Genomic DNA, 24,000 nt, shown 5'->3' on the forward strand with positions numbered 1-24,000 from the left:
TCAAATTTTGGCTCAAGGCCAGTAATTTTAGGGGAAATGGTTTAGTTGATTATGTCAAGTCCAGTACTTGACTGGTACTTTATTTTATCAACTGCAAAAGGATGAACTGCAAAGTCAGTATTGGCAGGATGTCACTCAGAACGTAAAGAACTGGAGCATATGTTGCTACGCATTTTGTCCAATGCTCTAATGATTCTGTCTGCTTGCCGTGTTAATAATAATAATAATAATTATGCCCTGATTGGAAGTGTTATTACGCACATGTTTTGTCTTGGTATAAAAGACGGATTACAACAAATATTCTGCTCAATACTACAGATTTGCTTGTCAGTTGTTTGACCATAGCCACTTGCGCATGTTCCTTGGTGGCTGGGGATATGTGCGTCTCTGATCATGAGCAATAGTATGGGAGAGCATCATAGCCATGTGTTGAGAGGAATTCTTTGAGATTTGAATAATTCACCTCTGGAAACATGGGTGTTTCATTCAACATGCTTAAACAAACTTTATTCAGGAATTTTACTCAACCTAAAGAAAATTCTAACTGGGCCCCACCTGCAAGGTCATGTGCTGTTTATCTTGATATGAGATCACCATGTAATGCACATATGGTTGTGATGCATGTGCCTTGTGTACTTTTATCTGATGGGTAATCGTGATGGGTATACTGGGCTTCGTATATTTTACCCCAGTGTCACTTTGATAGCATGCACTGCTCTCTCACTCAGTAATGATAATAATAATAATCCTTTTTACTATATGCACAAGGCTTGAAATTTGATTTCTTGGGAGAAGGTGATTGTTAATTACATTGACCCTAGTGCTTGATTGGTACTTATTTTATCAACCCCAGAAGTATGGAAGGCAAAATCAACCTTGGCAGAATTTGAATTCAGAATGTAAAGAGCTGAAAGAAATGCCACTAAGCATTATGTCTGATGCTCTAACAATTCTGCCAGCTCACCACCTTAATAATAAGTAGAAGAAAAAATTACTGTGTATGAGACCAAATACATGAGGGCATATGGCCTAGTGGTTAGGACCAGATGGTGTAGCCTGTGTCTTTGAGCAGAGCACTGGGTAGCATATCATGCTATTGCTGGTGTAGTTCTCTCTTCCACCAGCTGTCACATCTTCAGTATTCTGCTGGAAGGGCCAACAGAATGTTTATGTCTGCTCACACCTACTCAGGCACCTAAAACAATTAATGAAGCAAGGTACTTGTTACCTGGTCATATTTGTTGCAAGTTATAGATACACATGCTTTTTGACACTGTATATATTCCAGTCTTAGAATAGCTTTGCCTGTATTTCTATGTATGTTATAAAAGGTGACTAAAAGGGCTGCAAGAGGACAGTCACCTATGTATATATTGTATGTATGTGTTGTGTGGGTGTATGTGTGACTGTGTTAAAATGCCTAGTTTCATTAATATCACTATTTTTTTTTATTTATGATTCTCTTTTTGTCAATTTTATTTTTGTATGTGTATTTTTGTGTTTCTGTTTAGATGTGTATACCTGTGTAAGTATGTATGTGTATGCCTGTGTGAGCTTTCCATTTTCTCATCAAAAATATCCAGTTATCCTCTCAATTCTTCTTTTTATCTCATTACTTGAAATGTTAAGCATTATTATTATCATTGAGTGAGAGAGCAGTGCATGCCATCAAAGTGACACCGGGGTAAAATATACGAAGCCCAGTATACCGATCATGGCCACCCATCTGATAAGGAATTTACTTCAGGTCTAGTAGCCCATCCCTGAATAATGTTTGTTTAAGGATGTGGAACAAAACAACGTTTTCAGAGGTGAATTATTCAAACCTCAAAGAATCCCTCTCAACACATGGCTATGATGCTTCCCCACTACTAATGCTCATGATCAGAGATGCACATATCATCAGCCACCAAGGAACATGCTCAACTCGTTAAAGTCAAACTGACAAGCAAATCTGTGGTTTTGAGCAGAATATTTGTTGTAGCCCATCTTTTATACTAAGACAAAACATGTACATGATAACACTTCCAATCAGCAGCCATGAGAGCCAGTGCCTGGTACTGCATCAAAGCATTTATCATTATTATTATTATTATTATTATTATTATTATTATTATTATTATTATTATTATTATTTGTGCTGGCAGAATCATTAGAGCAGTATTTTTTTCCATCACTCTTTACTTTCTGTGTTCAAATTCTGCTAATATGGATTCTTCCTTTCATCTTTTTTAGGGTCAATCTAACCCACTACCCTTCCCTCAAAATTTCAGGTCTTGTACCTCTAGTAGAAAGGATTATTATTAGAATGATGAGCCAGCAGAATCATTAGCACACTGGACAAAATGCTTAGCAGCATTTCTTCTGGATTTACATTCTAAATCTGAATTCTGCCAAGGTCAACTTCACCTTTCATTCTTTCAGAGGCAATAAAGTAAGTGCCAGTTGAGCACTAGGGTTTATGTAATCAGCTAGCCCTCTTCCACCAAAATTTTAAGCTATCTTAAAACATACAGGACATATTGGGTAATATTTGTTCTGATATTATAAAATGGGATGGTCACACATGGAATGTCTTTGATCACATGTTTATTTAATCAGGCTGACCTCAAAGTGGAAGAGCATAAATTTAATAATCCACAAAATTCATACATTACTCTTCGGTTTTATTGTCCAGCCTCTCCTCTTCCAATTGTCCAGTTTTTACTGATCTTACCAATTCTTCTTTCTCTTCCTATTGCAGGTAGAATGATGTATTGTTGTGCTGAGAGGCACTAAGGAATGGAATGCCTGTTCTAACAATGAGTCGAGTACCAGTTATAAAATCCAAGTCCATTGGCAGCAAACATAGCCAACTCATTGATGAAGAGGAAAATCTATGGTAAGATTTTTATTATTTATCATCATAATCATCGTTTTAACATCCACTTTTTCATGCTTGCATGGGTCAGATGGAATTCATCAAAGTAAATTTTCTACAGCTGTCACCAACACTTACCTGATTTCAAGTGAAATGATATTTCCCCATGACTAGACATGTTTTCGTAGCAGGCTATAAACAAAGAACACTTCTTGTATGATGCTGGTACTTGTTTACAAACAACCATTGTGTGATGTCAAGATAAAGAGGAACACACACACACACACACACACACACGCACATGCACACGCACACACACACAGACGCGCGCGCACACATATATATACATACATACAAGGTGTGTTATAAAAACCTGCCTAGACCTGTGTCTCCAAAGCAAGAATCTATTAGCTTGTACCTTTATACTGTCATTAAATGATAATATATATATATACAGGGTGTCCCAAAAAGATGTACTAACTCTTTGACTTCCCAGTACTCATGCATTTTGTGTTCAAGTAGATGTTTATTGATATACATACAATCCTAAAAAGTTAAATTAAATTCAGGAAAATAAATTGTTGTAGAAACGATTATTTATTGTCATTTAGAAATAAAAAAAAAAGCAATGCATTAGTAATCGTCTGTCAAAGAGTGAGTACATCTTTTTGGGACACCCTGTATATACATCAGGAATCACTGCCGAAATGATTAAAATTTCCAGTGGCGTAGGATACAGCATAGTCACCTGTATAGTTAATCAGGTTATATAGGAAGGCACCATCCCCAATGACTGATGTAGTAGCATTATAATTAGCTGCTACAAGTACAAAGGTAAAGGTGATACCTTAGATAGAAACACCTACAGAGGTATTAAACTGCTCGACGAAGTCATGAAAATTACTGAGAGGGTTATAGCTCAATTGATTAGAAATAGAATTAAACTAGATGAGATGCAGTTTGGATTTGTATTTGGGAAGAGTACCACATATGCTATCTTCCTAGTGAGACAGCTGCAGGAAAAGTACTTGGTCAAAAGTAAGCCATTGTACTTAGCTTTTGTCGACTTGGAGAAAATTTTGACCGAGTTCCCCTCTCTCTGATATGGTGGTCTCTAAGGAAGTTATGAGTAGAGGAGTGGCTTGTTAGAGCTGTCCAAGCTATGTGCAGTGGTGCTGTCAGTAAGGTGAGAGTTGGCCATGAATACAGTGATGAATTTAGTGTTCAGGTAGGGGTTCACCAGGGCTCAGTTTTCAGCCCACTCTTTTTCATTATAATCCTCCAGGCCATAACAGAGGAATTCAAAACAGGGTGCCCGTGGGAACTGCTATTTGCTGATGACCTTGCTCTTATTGCAAAATCTTTAGTAGAATTGGAGAAGAAATTCCATGTATGGAAACAAAACCTGAAATCAAAGGGCCTTAAAGTTAACCAAGCTGTGACAAAAATGGTTGTTAGTAAGAAAGAAGATAAAACTTTCTGTCCATCAGATAAATGGCCTTGCTCCATATGTAGTAAAAGAGTTGGAAGAAATACCATTTGCTGCACCTAGTGTAAACTATGGACACATAAGAGATGCTGTGGTATCACAGGTAGATTAACTGATGAACCAAACACTGATATAATTATTTCACCTGATTAGATTAGAATGTGTGCTATTGTTTCTTGTATAAGAGACATGTTCCACTGTCAAACAGTCCATGTGCTGTCAACACTATCTCTGCTAAGAGTTCAGCATTCTGTGACTGATGACATACAGACATACACCATCGCTGTAGCACCTACAGAAATTTCTGGATGAAGAGCATATGCAGTTGCTCTTTGGCACATTTTTATTCTAAAAAGTTCACATCTTTGGGGTTACAGTCCTAGATTGAATGAGGATCAAGACTGACTATCTGGCCAAATGCTCACAGTCTTCTTTCAGTCAGGTAGTGTGACTAGTGGGACTTCCTTGTTGGCATTTTAACCAAGAACTAATGATGGGAAAGAGTGACAACATACTTGGAAAAGTGGGTGGGGACGAATCAACTGGCTGGTCTGTTCCAGAGAATTTTCAGTTTGGGGACTATAGACAATGTCCAGAATCCTTGAAGTAGCAATGTTATGGGGAATAGGGGAGGCATTGCTGCTTTGAGATAAACACTACAGGCAATGAAGTGCCATTAGCTGCATGGCATGAACTCATTCAGCATACAAGCATTGTTGACTTGTAGAGTTTTGTGAAGCAACTGTTGTTGTATATATTTAGGTCCTTCTTAGAGATAATCTCACTGGCTCCTTTTGTCCAGAAAGGGCAGGCAATTTTCCTCTATCTGGATGTGATAGTAAAAGAGATTAATTGGTGGATGTGACTGAAAAAAGACTGAGGACATACACACTCCTTTAGTTAGCCCCTTATCAGCTTTTATCAACTTTTTCAATTTCCACTTGGAGTGGAGAGTGAGAGTTTAGAGGGAGATACTGCTCTGAAGTATTTTTGTTGAAGGATAACTCTGAGTATGAAGGGCAAACATGAGCTAAATGAATGAGTTTATTCATAGCCAAAAGAGTGATGGGATGGAGAAGGCATTAACCTTTGTTAGTCAGTGTAGTCCTGGATCTGTAGGGTCTTTGATTGGCCCCTAGGTGGAACTCTTCGCATTTGGGGACTCATATCAAATATGTACCCTATCACTATTTGTATTTATGCTATTCACTACAGTTCACATACATATGTGTGTGTGCTGACATAAACAACATACTTCATAACATACTTGCAGGTGCATACAAATGCATATTTACTTTTGTGTTTATATATATATATATATATAACACATACACACACCCATGCGCACACATACATACATACATACATACATACATACATACATAGACACCTGACATAAAACCTATTTTAGTCACAAAGGACACACAAAAGAATTAAAAGTGAAGTTTGATATTCTTTCATGTTTTGTTTGTGTCTCCATAAAAGCTTTGTTCCAATCCATAAAATGTGTTCTGTGTGCAGTCTTAGATTAGTCATTCACAGACAATTCCATTATTCACCAAATACACCCTCATCTTCTTGCTGTGCTGTGTCTCTGCATGCTTTCCGTGTATGTGTGTGTGAGTGTGCATGTGTGTGCACACACTTTGTCCAGTGCATTGAGTTCTATATCAGTAAATGTTTGTTTTGTGTTAAAATATACTTTTAATGTATTTTACAGCTCTAAAGTGAGTGAGATGGCAGAATTGCCAGCATGCCGGTCAAATGCTTAGCAGCATTTTGTCTATTTTTACATTCTGAGTTCAAATTCTGCTGAGGTTGACTTTGCCTTTCATCCTTTTAGGGTTGATAAAATAAGTACCATTCAAGCACTGAGGTCAATGTAATCGACTTACCTCCTCTCCCTAAACTGCTGGCCTTGTACCACAATTTGAAACCAATATATTTTACAGCTGTCACATTACTATATCTCTATCCACACACACACACACACACACACACACATATATATTGTAGCTTATGTGGTTTTCTCTTTTCTTTTTTGTGGCTGTGTCATTTAAGAATCTTGCTTGCCAACCATGTGCTCTCATATTCACTCCAACTTCATGACACCTTGAGCAAGTGTCTTCTATTGCAACTCCAAAGCTGACCAAATTGTTGTAAATGGATTTGATAGATAGAAACTGGAAAGAGCCTGTCATGTGCATGTGTGGGTGTGTAAGGGCACAGGGCCTAGTGGTCAGGGTTTGGTGATCACGAGATTGTGGTTTTGATTCCTGGACCAGGTGATGCATTGTGTTCTTGAGCAAAACTCTTCATCTCATGTTACCCTGTGATCACTTTGACATCTGATGTATCTGAACAGGCAGTGGCAATTTGGAAGGAGTGAGCTAATGTAGAGCATAGACATTTGATCGCTGTAAACAAATCATCTGTGCAGGAGGTTGTTCAGCAAGAAATTGCAGAACCCTCATCTATCATCTATGACAGGAGAGTCCGTAATATGTATGTATGCATGTGTACATTTGTAGTTTGTGCATGTGCTTGTGTGTCTGCATACATATGTATGCACGCATCTGCATACACTCGTATTTAAATTACAACAACAACAAAGAAGACAAGGCAAAGATTAAGCCTCTGTATGGACACTCAAACCTCCAGAAATGGCAGCTAAATCTCAGTGTAATTCCACACCCTTCCATCTTAAAAGACAGAGATACATTAAATACAACATTTCTGCACCTCTTCCCCTGCACAAAAAAAGGAAATAAAAATGGGATGGTCACAATGTGATGTTATGGCTAGAATTCTTTTGATCATAGGTCTGCTTGATTCAAACAACAAAGGGCATAGTTTGTTATTTGTTGTTGTTATAAGCTCTAACATGCTCGATCCTTGCCAATACAAATACACATGTAGTGGCCATCAAAGCTCCATACCTCTCTGTACCTATCAGTTAATCTTTGCAAACTACATCCCACACACTGATTCAGCATTCCTAGGTCTGTGTGACCTTTCACACTCTGGTGGGGTCTGATGAACAATGTCAATCTCATTAACCTCTCTATATTATTTGTTCATAACGTTGTTTCTTCCTTAAAGCAGGTGTTTTAAATAATTGCAGTAAGTAGACACTATGATCTTACCAGTTTCTCTCTCAGCTCTGAAATTTCTGCTGCTACTGACCAACCTTATTTGACCTCCAACTAACATAATATCATGAAGTCAGTACTCAACTAAATGTGGGCACCCCACCACCACATGCACAATTGTCACCCTTGCTGTTATTACTAAAACCACCACCGCCTAAGCATGATCTTGACTTTTTAAACTGGGTAGACCTCGTGCTTTCTCAAATATGTCATTAGCTGATGTCGTGTTTATTATTATTCTTTGTTTTGTATACTTGGATTACTTGCTTTAGTTAGTGGAATGCAGCTTTGAAGGGTTTGGTTCAACAAATTGACTTCAGTATTTATTTTCGGTCTGGTACCTATTCTATCAGTCATCATCATCGTCATCATCATCATTTAACGACTGTTACCCATGCAGGCATGGGTTGGACGGTTTGACCAGGATTGGTAAGCTGAGGGACTGCGCCAGGTTCCAGTCTGATTTGGCATGGTTTCTACAGCTGGATGTCCTTCCTAATGCCAACCACTCTGAGAGTGTAATGGGTGCCTTTGCATGCCATTCGCACTGGTGCCAGTTGCATGACACCAGTATCTGCCATGACTATGATCTCACTTGGCTTGACGGATCTTCCTTTTCAAGCACAACATATTGCCAAAGGTCTTTGTCATTTGTCATTGCCTCCGTGAGGCCTAGCACTCAATCACGTGTTACTGGCACGGTTGCTCGTTCCACGACACCAGCATTGGCCATATTGCTTCTGTAAGGCCCAACGCTCAAAAGGTGCTTTTTATGTGTCACCACTCTTTTGTTAAACTGCCCAGTGATGTAAACAAACCAACACCAGCTGTCAAGCAGTGGTAAGGGACAAATAAACACACACACACACACACACACATACAGACTTGTGTGTGTGTGTGTGTGTGTGTGTGTGTGTGTGTGTGTGTGTGTGACAAGCTTCTTTCAGTTTTCATCTACCATTCACTCACAAGGTACTGGTTGGCCCAAGACTATAATAAAATACACTTGCCCAAGATATTTGTTTATTTTTACTTTTGTCCTTTCAGCACAACATTTTACAACTATGATATAACCCAATCATATACATCACCTAGAAACAAGTACAACAGACATAACATGTACCTAGCTTTTGTTGTTTTATTGACTCTGTGCAGTTATGAGCACATATAGACATCATTTTGGCCATCTCCCCTTTGTGCTTCTGCAGTATTGAGAATGTGACAGCTGAAGAAAAAGAAGACTGTACCCACACTAGGCTGGTACTCATTTACAGCTGAGAGACTGGCATAACATGAAATAAAGTACCTTGCTCAAGGACATAGGAATTGAACTATCAAACTTATGACTGTAAGCCTAACACTCTAACTCCTGGGCTGTTTGCATTATGATATAAAAGGAAGGTCTTATGGGCTGATAAAGGTGCCTCTGTGTAGTCAATCAACCAACTAGAAATAAAAGCCAAATTACCTCAAATCATATTCTTTATAAAAAGGAAAAAATATGGTAAACATACAAAAGGAAAAAGACAACACATTAATCCTTTTTATACCAGTCTGCCTGAAACAACCCCTGGTTCTATGAAGTAATTTTTTTTGTTTTAAATTGAAATTTCATGTTAATTTATATTCCAAATAACAGCCTAATAATGACCGTTCTACTAAATTCAGTATTATTTTCAAAATTAATGGAAACAGATGCAGTATATTTTAACATAAATACCTTTTATCTTTTACTTGTTTCAGTCATTAGACTGTGGCCATGCTGGGGCAATGCCTTGATTAATTTTTATCAAACTAATTGACTCTAGTACTTATTTTCTTTTTTAAACCTTGTAATTATTCTCACAGTCTCTTTTGCTGGACTGCTTAGTTACAAGGATATAAACACACCAGCACCATTTGTCAAGCAGTGGCGGAGGACAAACACACACACACACACAACGAGCTTCTTTCAGTTTCCATCTACCAATTCCACTCACAAGACTTTGATCAGCTCAAGGATATAGTACCATACTATTAGGGATTAATGGGTGTTAAATGAACAATCTAGAAATATGATGTATGCTATAAAAAGGGAAAAACGACAAAGAGCTGTAGATTGCCCATTCCTACTTCAAAACCTTGTGAAATTTATTAACGGTTTAGATGTAGGTATAGCTGGCCAGCCATGTGATCTTGGGTTCAGTTTCACTGTACTGTACTTTGGGCAAGCATCTTCTACAATATCTCTATGGTAACCACAGCTTTGTGAGTGGCTTTAGTAGACAGAAACTGAAAGAAGCCTGTTGTGTGTGTGCATTTGATTATGTATGCTCTTGCCTTGACATCACATGATAGTTGTAAATGAGTTCATTGTCATGTAAGGCTCTTCATTTCTTGCCTTCTGTGAAAAATGCTTAGCTACAGGAAAATATTACTTTGCTTGGAAACAGATTTTTCTATGGCCAGATACCTTTGCTGTCATGAACCTTCACTTGTTTCCATCTGACTTGTGCAAGCATTGAAATGTGGATGTTAAATAATGATGATGATTGCTTGTAGTAAGGATTTGGACTTATTAGAATCAAGACACCAATAGCTCACTACCCCAGCCTTCAAGTTGTAGGACTTCATCATATCTATAGCAGTAGGTTTGGTTGTTATGTCTGAGTCATGGAATTCTTCCTTCTTTTGACCCACTTCTCTTTTGAAGTGCTTTAAGCTAAACCATTCTGGTGTTTTCTTCTGCTCCTTACATTGACCAATTCCTTTATGCTTTACTTTCACCATTTCATCAATTCCCTGGAGTTACACTTTTCATGCAATGGATTCCTTTATCTTAACAATTCATTAAAAAAAAAAATTTTGCTTTTCTTTATTGATTTTTGTATGTGTGTATTTAAGTATGTATATATATATATATTTATATATATATATGCACAAACACATTTCTGCACAAACACATATATGCACATATGTGTGTGTGTGTGTGTGTGTGTGTGTGTGTGTATGCATATATATATATATATATATATATATATTGGTATGTCTGTATATCATCATTATCATTTTATGTCTGTTTTCCATGTTATACATTGGACTTCCATTGAATGACTCAAGAATTCCTTAGAGTCGTATGTCTTCTACAATGACTTCCTTTATCTTTAGAATTTATAATACATGCACAGAATGTGAAACTTGATATAAATGTAGCTTTTCACTTTTGAATAGATTAACTATCTCATCAGTGAAAAGAAATGATATTTAATGACAAAAATGTTGGTGTATTCATGACACTTCCATTCTCTGGTAGAGTCTATTTTACCAAAAAATGACAAAACAGTTAATGGAATTGCTTTGAATAGGTGAATATATTTCTGTCATTCTTTTCACTGATGAGGTTGTTAATTCAATGGAAACTTTCTAAAGTGTGAGTAAAATCAGTTATTTTATTGAATGTTTGTCCTGTGAATATATTTCTGGATTTACACTGAGTTCTCTCTCTCATCTGCTTTTGTGTTTGCATGTGTACACACATGTATATATGTGTGTGTGTGTGGATGTGTATATATATATATATATATATATATATATATATATATATATATATATAGGCGTAGCTGTGTTGTTAAGAAGCTTGTTTCCTAACCATGTGGTCCTTATGTTCAATCCCACACTGTATACCATGTGTGTATGTTGCTGTGTGTGTTTGTCTTAACAGCATGTGTTGGTTGTAAACAAGCATCACTGTCAGGCAAACAATCTTGTTCATTCTCAGTCTTCCATGAAAAACATGTTCGGTCATGATGGAATATTATTAGCTTGCCTGGAAACAGGTATAGATTAGTGACAGGAAGGGCATCCGGCTGAAGAAAATCTTCAGCAAATTCTATCTAACACATGCAAGCCTGGACAAGTGGATGATGATGATGATGAAGTATATAATGTAGAGCTTTGGGTATGGCTATGTGTAACAATCTTGCTTCTCAACCATATGGATACAAGCTCAGTCCCACTGCATGACACCTTGGGCAAGTGTCTCTGCTATAGCTCCAAGCCAACCAATGCCTTGTGAGTAGATTTGGTAGGTGGAAACTGAAAGAAGCCTGAAATATGTATGTATATATATATATATATATATATATAGTGTGTTATGAGAATTTATGGAAAAGTATTCCATAGAAACTCAACAAGTATGTTAAAAAATGGAGAAGAGATATTGAGATATAAAAGAATTTTAACACATGAATATGATCATTTCGAATGAAAGATATAATATGTCTGTGTATATATGATGTACATATAATATGTATATGCGTGTGTGCCTCCAGTTCATTCACCACAAACTGCATTTCTCTCTCCCCATCCCTAGCCATCTGCATGCTCTTTCACACTCCCACAAACTGACTTACCTACCCATATCACTCATATTTACTTTTCTGTAACTTGACAGATAACCTTGACACAGCTTTACCTTCATAGTGAACCTTGATGCAGCTTTACTACTGTCTTTTTTCCTTCCCAACTGTGGTAACCATATCTCTCCCTACAGCAAAACACCTTTCTTATCCCCTTGTACTTTAACCTCCCCTTATGCATTATAAAGTCACCTCCCTTAATACTACTTCCCACCTGAATTGAGGAGTCTTGTCTTGTGAGTTACTTGGTGACCTCACAAGTGCGGGCTCCATGTAAAAAATTTTTTTAAAGCATCCAGTACATTCTGCGAAGTGTCTGTCTGGCATTAAGATGGTTATCCAGTCATAGAAACTATACCAAAGTAGACATTGGAGTTTGGTGCAGTCTTCTCATTTGCCAGCTCTTTTTGAACCAGCTAACCTATGCTATCATGGAAAACATGTCAAATGATGGGGATATATATATATATATTTAAGCGCATATATATATATATATATATATACAGACATACACATAGTGTATGCACATTTATACATAAATTATGTAAATGTGTATATGTATGTATACATACTTTCATGACACAGTTCTGATTGGCCAGATCCTTTTGAACCATCCAACTCCTGCCAGCATAGAAGATGGGTGCAAAATGATATTACAAACACTCATACAGATACATATAATGTACTCATAAGTGTACACACACACACACACACACCCACACCCACACACACACACACACACACACACACACACACACACACATGAGGGTTGGCAGAAAAGTTCATAGGTTGAAATATCATGATGCCAAATTTTGTCCATTTTCAAAAGAAGTCACTTCTAGTTACTTTTGAAGTTTTCTTTGAACTGTCAAATGTCAGTTTGCCTGGAGAGAAACAATATGGTCATTAATAAGAAGGGTTGAAATTAATGCATTCAAGATTTCAGAGCTCTAACATCACTCCTTCATAGTCAGCCTATGAACTTTTCAGCCCACTCTTGTGTGTGTGTGTGTATGTGTGTGTTTGTGCATGTGTGTGTGTGCGCATGCACACATACACACACACACATGCCACTGCATGTATACATGCATTTCACTGGTATATGTGTGGCTGAGTGTGTATATGAGAGAGAGAAGGAATGTTCTAAGAAGTGTGTAATAGGATCACACACACACACACACACATTCCAGTATATGTAATGTATGTATAGTGTGTGACTAATGTCTGTTAAAACAGACACAAATATAAAAGTATTTATTGTTTTGAAAAAGCCAAACTTTGTTAATGGTTAATATTACTTCTTTAAGAGTTCCTTGATGTTTTCTTCTATTCTTCTATTCATTTAATATCTTATTCTGACGTATTTTTGTTCTTTAATTCTTCTGTCTTGCTTCATCTGATTTTCTATTGATATACATACATACTGTCTCTCTTCCTTTTAGTGTTTGTCTACTGTCTATCTGTCCTCTCTCTCTCTCTCTTTCTCTTTCTCTTTCTCTCTCTTTCTCTTTCTCTCTCTCTCATATATATATATATATATATATATATATATATATATATATATATATATATATATATATATGTATATATAATGTAATATCTATTTATCTGTCTACCTATCTCCAAGCCATCCATCATCTTCATGGTTGAATGGTAAATTTTGGATTCTGGTTCCTCTGAGAACTAGTGATGAAAGGATGTGGACATTTGGCTGGCATTGAAGAATTGGGTAGGGGAAAGAGGAAACAAAGGTGTGGGTAGGGAGGGGGAGAGAGAAAGAGAGAAAGAAAGAGACAAACACTTATGCTAATGAAAGGAATGAAGTAAATATGTAACGGTGTATGTGTGTGTGTGTGTGTGTGTGTGTGTGTGTGTGTGTGTGTGTGAATATATGTGTTTGTCTCATACATGTGTGAGGGTGGTGGGGAAGAGTGAAAGAGATGTAAAGTCAGAGTATAGATCAATGTGACTTGGACAATTCAGTGGTGATCAAGGAAAGGGGAAGGAACAGAGAGAGAGAGAGAGAGGGAGAAAAGAGTGTTGGAAGAGAGAGAGAGAAAGAAAGAAGGTATGTATGTATGTGTGGAGAGAGGTGGCTGATAAGCAAAAACTCACCCTGCACAGACAGAGGCACCAAAATATTGTTTAAAGTGGAGAGGTTTGTCTAATGTAAACCAATGTTTGACCAGGCAAATGGAAGATTAACAGAAACCATCAAAGCATGAAAAGAACAACAAAAAAAAGAAAAAAATCTGCACAAAGTGAAAGAAGGGGGAAAAAAATCTAAACCAAATTAGATAAAAATATAAAAACATGAATATATAACTAAAAAAAAAAATGTATTTACAGGCATTCTGCTTCTCCTCCCCACTCTACCGTGTATTGTAATGTGCTCATTCCTTGCCCTTGTAGCTACAAAAAAAAAATCAGTATTAATTGATATTGAAAGCACCAGTTTGGGAGAGAAGAGAGCAATGGGTCCACCATAAAACTGATGCTTCTTCTAGACAATCAATGAAGGTAGAAAGTATGGCAGTGTTGTTAAAAGAAGTCCCTGTTTACAACCTTGTAATTTTAGATTCGAATCCATTGCCTGGTATCTTGGACTAGTTAATGTCTTATTGTAGTCCTGGGGTTGATCAATATATCTTGTGATTCAATTCAGTCTTCCCCCCCCTCTCTCTCTATGCTGAATTCAAACCCTGCTGAGGTCAACTTTGCTTGTGTCCTCTTGAGGACTAGTAACAAAATGCCAGAACAGTAGGTATTACTTCCACTATATTTTCTTTTTCTTCTTCTCTCTCTTTCTCTCTCACCCTCTTTGTCTCTGCCTGTCTGGCTGTCTCTCTCTCACACATACACACACACACACACACAAATTAGTTGTGTTCAGACCTGTGCCAGGTTGAAAAAGGCCAAGACTCTATATATCACAAAAGCAACCCTCCAATTCCATGGAGCACTGCCTTGAATGGTTTTAGTCTTGTACTTATTCTATTGGTCTCTTGCTTAACCACTAAGCTGCATGGATGTAAACAAATCAACACCATAAAGTGATAGAATGTTGTCAACTTGATGTGACAGTCCCATAAAAGGGAAGAATGCTACTGTTATTTAGCCCTAGGAATCACCGTTTCCTGTTGGACTTAACACATTTCCCTTTCATGGAACTGTCACATTAAGTTGACAACATACTATCACTTTATTGTGCTGCTACTGCATAAATCTCTCTGAGAGATTTAGAAATGTATTATTTCTGTTTTTAAACCAACACCAGTCGAAAATTGGTGACAGGGATTGCACAAAGATATGCATATTCCATATAGTTTCATCTACAAAACTCATTTACAACCTGGAGCTATAGTATAAGGCACTTGCCCAAGGTGTTGCATAGTGGAACTGAACCCAAAATGTTGCAAAGAAAGCTTCTTAACCATACAGCCATACCTACACGTACATACATACACACACGCACACACACACACATTCACACACATACATGAATGCACACACGCACAGGAATGCACATATACTTCCCCACACACATACACATGCACATACATGTGTGCACAGACACACACATGCACACATACACATGAATGCACATATACCTTCCTCACACACCACACATACACACAACACACATGTGCATATATGCACACAATTGCATGCACATACACATGCATGCGCACATGCACACACACAGGACCGCACATATACCTCCACACACACAACCCTACGCACATACACACACGCACACACCACACAAAACACACATACATACACACCCTTCAGACTGTCTGTCAAACACCTGTCCACTGACCATACTCTCTACGCACATGTGAAGAAACACACAACTACACAAAAGACCACCACTTTTGTTACCATAGCTACTGAATTCTTCCTACAACATTAACAGACACAAAGATCACTCACACATACACATATAAACAGTTAATACCACACACACACACACACATATGCTATTACACACACACACGCATACACTTGAGTGCTCGCACATACACACACATACCTCCCCTTACTCTCTCCGGGCGTTCCCTTCCAGTCATTTCAAAATGTAACTACATGTAGATTGTTGGCGATTTTTTTTTTTTTTTTTTTTTTTTTTTCTCCCTCTGGTTTCCTTTTCTCTTGGAATTTCCTCAATCTCCTGTTTCTGAAGAGCTTTGCTCAAAACGTTAAACAACTTTTCTTTGCTTCCCTGCATGTCTTTTAATACTTTGCATGTATCACGTTCTTGTGTTATTGTTTTCTTTTCTTAATTTTTTTGTGGGGGGGGGGGATTAATTTTATATATATATATATATATATATATATATATATATATATACATATATATGAAATAAGAAGTAAAAGGGAGTAATAAATTGAGACAGATATCAATAAAGCTTTCACTGTTAAATGAATTTGGTTAATTGTATCAAACAATCAGATGCCAATAAATGCAAGTGGAAAAGGAAGAAAAAGTAATAGTAGTAATCCTTACTGTCCTGTTATTTTTTTGACTAGTCTCCAAGAGGACATAAGCAAAGTTGAGCTAAGCAGGATTTGAACTCAGTGAACAGAGACACTGAATTGATTCACAAGATATATTGATCAACCCATGCTAGCATGGAAAAATGAACAAAGATATGTGTATGTGTGTGTATACACGCACACACACACACACACACACTTACACACACACACACACACACACACACACACACACACACACACACACATCTGTAACTATTTTTAGTTGCCAAAATATTTACATATTCTTTCATACAGAAGAGAACTTTTGTTAGCAAATGACTTTATTAATGCCTACTGCCTACCCTGAATATTTACTCAGGGCACATGTCTGCTTGCTTTTTTTTCCTTTTATATAACTGCATGCCATGTTACTTTGATGACACAGAGCAAACTTAACAGCCCCTTACGTCATTGCATAAATAATAATAACCAGCTTACCACATTATTATATTATGTTTGTTTATGTGTGCGTATGTATATACCTCCTATATGTGTATGCATGCTGACGTAAGTTTTAATGCAAGAGTAAAGTTGGTGAGGTTAGCAACTGTTATCAAAGCTGAACTGTTTGGATTAATGGGTCTCCTCACTTGTCACATATTATTTATACATCGTATGTGTGTGTTTGTGTTTGTTTACAGAGATATTGAGAGGAATATGTGTTGAGCTCTTCTTAATGTCTGTGTATTGTATGTATGTATGCATATATATATTTTTTAATATACTATAATGAAGAAAGCTTCTTATTAATTATGAGTAAGGTGGCAAGTTGGCAGAATTGTTAGCTTGCTGGATGAAAATTCTTAGCTGCATTTTGTCCGAGTTCAAATACTGCTGAGGTTTACTTTGCCTTTCATACTTTTGAGGTCAATAAAATAAGTATCATTTGTACACTGGGGTCGATGTACTTGACTAGAACTCCTTCCCCAATGTTTCAGGCCTTGTACCTCTAGTAGAACACATTAATTAGCTATGAGTATGTAACTTTTACTAAAATATCTCGTCTTTTCTGATATAAACTTGGAGCCTGAAATTTTAGGTGAGCGGAATAATTGATTACATAGACCCCAATGCTTAACTGGTATTTATTTCATCAACCCAAAAAGATGAAAGGCAGATTTGACCTCAGTGGTATTTGAACTCAGAGTGTAAAGACAGATGAAACGCTGCTAAGCATTTTGTCTGGTGTGCTAGCGGTTCTACCAGCTTGCCACCTACTAATGTATATTTGAAATGAAAAATAGATAAATCAGAAGATGAAGGTATCTTTTCTGCCTTTCATTATTTATATGAGATATATAAAAGTCAGGATTTTCCTAAGGAGATGATTGAATACTGCTATCTTTGTGTTTTATGTATTGTTGTCCTGTACTAGGCAACAACACCAAAAGCAAGATAAAAGGATTCAAGTTGTATTCTATCATTTCTTTAGGAAATCCAGAGCTTTATGTATCTGTATTGAAAGCAAGCAAGAAAGAAAGGTACCACCATCACTTTTATCTTTAACAATATATTTCACTGTACACTTACTAGAAATGTTATTCCTTCCTAGCATGGTGCAGGCCTGGCTGTGTGGTTAAGAAATTTGTTTCTCAAACATATAGTCTCTGATTCAGTTCCACTATGTGACATTTTGGGCAAGTGTCATCTGCTATAGCCCAGGGCTGCTCAAAGCATTGTGAGTGGATTTGGTAGATGGAAATTGATAGAAGCCAACACCTGCCCATCACAACAGCGTTAAGATCCTAAAACCAAAGTGCTATGTAAAAAGCATTAGTGCTGGTGCCATGTAAAAAATCACTGGTGATGGTGCCATGTAAAAAGCACCCAGTACACTCTGTAAAGTCGTTGGCATAAGGGAGGGTATTAAGCCATAGAAACCAAGCCAAAACAGGCTATGGACCTGGTGCTGTCCCTGGCCTTGTTAGTTCTTGTCAAACCATCTAACCCATGCCAGCATGGAAAACAGATGTTAAATGTTTGTTATGATGTGTGTGAGTGTGCACTCTTGTCATACAAGTGAAATTGTTTGTTTCCAGCCCTCTGTGAAAAATACATCTGATTGTAGGAAAATATTTCCTTTGAAACAGGTGAGAGTTGGCAACAAGAACAACGTCCAACTACAGAAAATCTGCAACATATTCCATCTAATCAATGCAAGCATGGAAAAGTGAATGCTAAATGATGTTGATGATAAATATGATATACATATATATAACACACACACACACACACACACACACACACACACACACACACACACACACACAGAGGTAACAACCATCCTTAGTACAAGTAAAATAAAAATTAAATTACCATGTGAAGTTAATATATTCCATGTTGAATTTTTACTTTTCCGTACTCTTGACACCAGCTCTAAAATGTGTTCTACTTGTCTAGGTTGTGTCCAACATTTCTTAGAATTTATTTTCTATCTTTTATTTTTAATGTTAATACTTCATTGAAGACTGTGTCTTTGGATTCACTTGTTGATTTACATTGTGTCCCACTTTGAACTTTTTGAGTACTAATCTACCTGTGACTGTTTCTGGTCTGTGATACAAACACATCCTTTTTAAATTATAACCATCATAATTAAAACAAAGCCAGTGACTTTGGTTTGCCTCAAGAGTTCTGACCATTTTTGGTTGACAAGATTCATGTTGAAACATTGGGGTCACAAAATGCTGTGTGCCAATGAGACAAGTGTGTTGAACACACTGTTCTCATAAAAGAGTGAAGCTATTCTCCTAAGACATACACTACAGCAACCTGCCTAGACATGCTAAGAATAAATATGCACATATTTGTACAATCATAGTTTTTATTTAAGAATGCAAACACGGTTGTGGTTAAGAAGCTCATTTTGCAACAACTTGGTTTGGAGTTCAGTCCCTCTGCATGGCACCTTAGGCAAATATCTTCATAGGTCAAGGCCATCCAAAGCTTCATAAGTGGATTTGGGAGCTGGAAACTGAAAGAAGCCCATCACTTGTGTATGTGTGTGTGTGTGTGTCTTTGTTTTGACATTAGGCACAAAATGTAAACAGCTGTCACTGTTACAGAAGCAGCATTTCTTTCTTGCAATCTTCCATGAAAACCTGTCTGGTCATTGTGATGTCTGTATTTGAAGGAGTGGCTGAAATATTTGCTTTACTGGAAAACAAGTGATGGTGACTGAAAGAGCACAAAGCTGTAGAAAACTGGTTACAATGAATTACATACTCTTGGTGGTTGAAATTTTTTATACAAATAACCAAATTAACATCATAGACTATATAATTTATGAGATTTCAATATATTGTCAGCATTAAAGTATTGTGTTTATTTCAAACAAAATTATATATTGTAAAACAAGAATACAATCTTTTTAGGTCTTTTTACTTAGAAATATAGTCACAAAAAAGTTAACTGTTGATTGGTAGTGTTTATTTTATTGATAATTAATTGTGAGTTTGTGTGTGTATTTATATTTCATTGAGATCAAACAATTTATTTTATTGATATATATTGCTATGGCAACCACTTGACTGTAAGATTTTTCAATACACTTTTTAATTCCGTCACTCATTCAGAATTAGCAAGATTCATATGACCCAGTAATGACTATTATACAATGTGAATTACTCAAACAACAACAAGCAATATCATAAGATTTATTAAGAAATGAAAAAAATGAATTTGGTTAATCATAGGCTAATGTAGTCAAAAAACTGCATCCATTCACTACTTGATTCTGAAGTCTTTTTTGCAATTTTTATCTGCAATGAAGATGTATTTATTTATTTATTTAATGATACCGTTACTCAACTCACCCCTTACTTAGGTAAGGGTTGGTGACTGGGAGAGCATCTAGCTATAAAGTCTTCCTTTAAGTAACTTCTGCCTAAGGCATCACTAGCATGGAAAAACAGAAGTTAAGTAAATGAACAAATTAAAATTAAGATAAAAATGCACTAAAGACTAAATTTTGGTAGTTTTTATTTCATTGAAATGGTAAGAATAACATTTAGTTCTTATGATACTGGTTTTTGGTAAATATCAAGGACTGATTACTGTCATTTTAACTCATCCGGAAAATAGAAGTTTCAAGAACATCTTCATTCAGATCAAATCATGTAAATGCTTAATTTCATGATTCATTTCACAATTTTGCTATGATTTTAATAAAATTGAGGGGGGAAAAAAATTCTATAAAATTAGTCAAAATTTATTTTATTTGCATATGTAATTAACTGGTCAATTTTACATAGATTTGATGTTAAATGGTTTGATATTTTCAAAAGATATGCACTTAACTGAATTATGCAATTCAGTGGTATAGCATTTGTATGCTTGTGTATATGTATGTATGTACATACATATGTATGTGGAGAGAGAGAGGCATAACTGTGTGATTTCGGATTCAGTCCCATGTCATGGCATCTTGGGCACGTTCTTCAACTGTAGCCTGTGACTGGCTGAATCCTTGTGAGTGGATTTTGTTGATAGAAACTGAAAGAAGCCTACTATATGTGTGCATACATGCACATGCAAGTGTGTGTGTGCATGCAAGCACTGGAAACAGGTGAGGGTTCGCAATAGGAAGGCCATCTGGCTGTAGAAAATCTGCCTCAGCAAATTCCATCTGACCCATAAGCATAAGAAAGTGGATTTAAATGATGATGACCATGATGGTCATAATGATTTTCATATATGCGTGTGTGTGTGTATGTGTTTGTGTGAGTGGGTTTGCATTCCTCTTGCCTGTGTGCTCCCTTGTTGGTTGGAGACAATGGCTTTGCTGACGGTGTCGTTTGTTTACAGTCCACCTTGAAAGCAGGTACAGGTTTCTTAACACATTGCATGATCTTTGTAAACAAAAGGCCAGTTCATACGGTATTGTTTTTTCCAGTTCTTTGCATTAGCATATCTAGGTTGTTTGTAATCTCCTTAATGGGAGATTATTGCCTTGCTTGGAAACAAGCGGATGTTGACAACAGGAAGGGCACCTGGCCCTAGAAAACTCTGTCCTAATATACTCTCACCAAACCCAAGGGAGCATGATAAATTAGATGTTAATATGACGTCGGTGATGAAGGCAGCAAGCTGGCAGAATCGTTAGCACCCCAGGCAAAATGCTTGGCAGCATTTCATCCATCTTGACATTCTGAGTTCAAATTCCACTGAGGTTGACTTTGCCTTTCATCCTTTCAGGAGTTTGATGAAATAAGTACCAGTTGAGTACTGGAGCCATTGTAATCGATTTGTCCCTCACCTGGAATTGCTGGCCTTGTGCCAAAATTTGAAACAGTATGATGTTGGTGATGATGATGATTTGTGTGTGTGTATGACATTAAACTGCATCCTGTGGTCAGGCTCCAGTTTGAAAGTTCTACAGTTGTAAGGAGCATGGTATCACACCTTAATTTCCATTACTCCCAGGCCCATCCTGTCCTACCAGGGTCTCATCTATGGGTTTAACAGATTTACCAGGAGTAGAGAAGGCTCCTATTTTTTGACAAAGCCATGTGGAAGGCAGCTCTTCTTGAAAAAGATACTCTGACATAAAACAGTACCAATCAAAGCAGTACCAATCAAAACAGTACCAATCATCTTGCAATAGTAGGTTCTACTGGAGCCTACTGTGACAGCCAAGAGAGTTGTCATTTAAATTCAGTGACATACAGAGGTCCCACTGTAATTTTATTTCTTGATCCATTTTGCGTTTTATAAAATCTCCTGGAAATGGTTGTCTGGTGACATGTAAAGTCACATCTGTGCACATGCAAGGGTGAAAGTAAATCGGAACAATCAAGCTGAATGTGAAGCAATCATTGTGTGTATTTTTGTGTGTATCAAAACAGCCTTCTTTGAAACTTACTCTTGCATTCACTGTGTTTTTTTTGTCTTTTTCTTTCCAGTGGTATAGAATTAAATGGATTGTACAAGAAAATCACCAAGAAAATCTCAAGATTCTCAAAGAAAGCCAGGAAGCGTTTACAAAAATGGTAAATATTTCAAGTTGCTTTCTTCAAAATAAATAGTTTAAAGAATTTAATTTTTTGTCATTTAAAATTCCACTGCAATAACAATTACAAAGTACTGTTTATTTTCTTCAGAATTTTGAAATCTAAACTTTCTTTGAAATACCTTCTATTTTTAACTTCTTTTTTTCTGGTAAATAGGAGGAAAGAAACTGGATGTGAGCATTTTTGTTGTCTTATATATGGCAGAATAATCCAGGCTTTTGTCTCTGTTTTTCCCCTCAAATTACCATAAATGGGTTTTCCTTTCTATTGAAGAATTTTCACATTCTTCTTGAATTTTTTTTTTTTAATGAGTTATCTTTTGTTCCTGTTAATCCTTTTGTTATTCCTAATTGTAAACCCCACTTTTGAATGTTAGTCCTTATGTCCTAAATATCTTCAGTCCTTGTGGCCAAGAAAAAAAATTATTATTATTTGTGTATTATAAGGCAGTGAGCTAGCAAAATCATTAGCACAATGGGCAAAGTGCTTTGTGGTATTTTGTTTCTACATTCTGAGTTTGAATTCTGCTGAGGTTGATTTTGCCTTTTATCCTTTTAGAGGAACGATAAAATAAGTACCAGTTCAGCACTGGGGTTGATGTAATCAATTTAACCCTTCCTCTCAAAAACTGCTGGCCCTGTGCCAAAATTTGAAAATATTGTTAAAACAGTGAGCTGGCTGAATTGTTAACACAAGTAAAATGCTTAGTGCATTTCTTCTGGCTCTTTCCATTCTGAGTTCAAATTCTGTCATGGTTGACTTTGCCTTCCATCTTTTCGAGGTCAATGAAATAAGTACCAGTTGACCACTGACATCAGTGTTATCAATTAGCTCCCTTCCCACAAATTTCAAATCTTGTGCCTGTAGTAGAAAGGATTATTACTATTATTGAGGCACTGCTCTGGTAGAATCATTGGAGTAGCAGAGAAAATACCTTACAACATTTGTTCCAGCTCTTTACATTCTGAGTTCAAATCCTGCTGAAGTTAAGTACTGAAACTTGCTGGCTTTTTACCTATATCAGAACCCATTATTATTACTGAGAGTGAGAAAAAAACTATTTTGCAACACTTGTTCTGGCTCTTTGTATTTTGTGTTCAAATCCTGCCAGGGTCACCTTTGCCTTTCGTCTTTTTCGGAATCAAAATAAAAGTTCCAGTCACTTGGTTTAATGGAATTAACTAATCTTCTCTGGTTTGATGAAATAAGTACCAATCAAGTACTGGGGTTGATGTAATTGATTAACACTCTCTCTCAAAATTTTGTGCCTTGTGCCTGTTCTAGAAAGAATTATTTTTATTATTATTGATCTTGCAGGATCTTTAACATATCAGATAAAATGATTAGTGTCATTTCTTCTGGCTCTTCTGAGTGGAACTTGAGTTCCACTGAGGTCAATTTTGCCTTTTGGGGTTGATAAAATAAGTACCAATTGAGCACTCGTGTCAATGTGATGCCCTTCCCCAACAACTGCTGACCTTGTACCAGAATTAGAAAAAATTATTTTCAATTTGTTGTATTCCTATCACTCTAAGCATACCTCCCTCAA

At 36.7% G+C, this 24,000-nt stretch overlaps 1 protein-coding gene across 9 annotated transcripts in view; it reads left to right on the plus strand.

Moving 5' to 3' along the window:
- Positions 1-24,000, plus strand: part of LOC106868966 (uncharacterized) — a 180,308-nt gene that overhangs the window by 132,567 nt on the left and 23,741 nt on the right. For all 9 annotated transcript variants that reach the window (XM_014914441.3, XM_089364545.1, XM_014914442.3 and 6 more), the window contains 2 exons: positions 2,744-2,881; positions 22,344-22,430. In XM_014914441.3, coding sequence (XP_014769927.1) covers positions 2,787-2,881; positions 22,344-22,430 — 182 coding nt within the window. In that variant the 5' untranslated portion in view covers positions 2,744-2,786. The remainder of the gene's footprint in view (positions 1-2,743; positions 2,882-22,343; positions 22,431-24,000) is intronic.

Source organism: Octopus bimaculoides, chromosome 16 (genome assembly GCF_046866305.1).
Source record: "Octopus bimaculoides isolate indiv1 chromosome 16, ASM4686630v1, whole genome shotgun sequence".
In the NCBI taxonomy this organism is placed as follows: domain Eukaryota; kingdom Metazoa; phylum Mollusca; class Cephalopoda; order Octopoda; family Octopodidae; genus Octopus; species Octopus bimaculoides.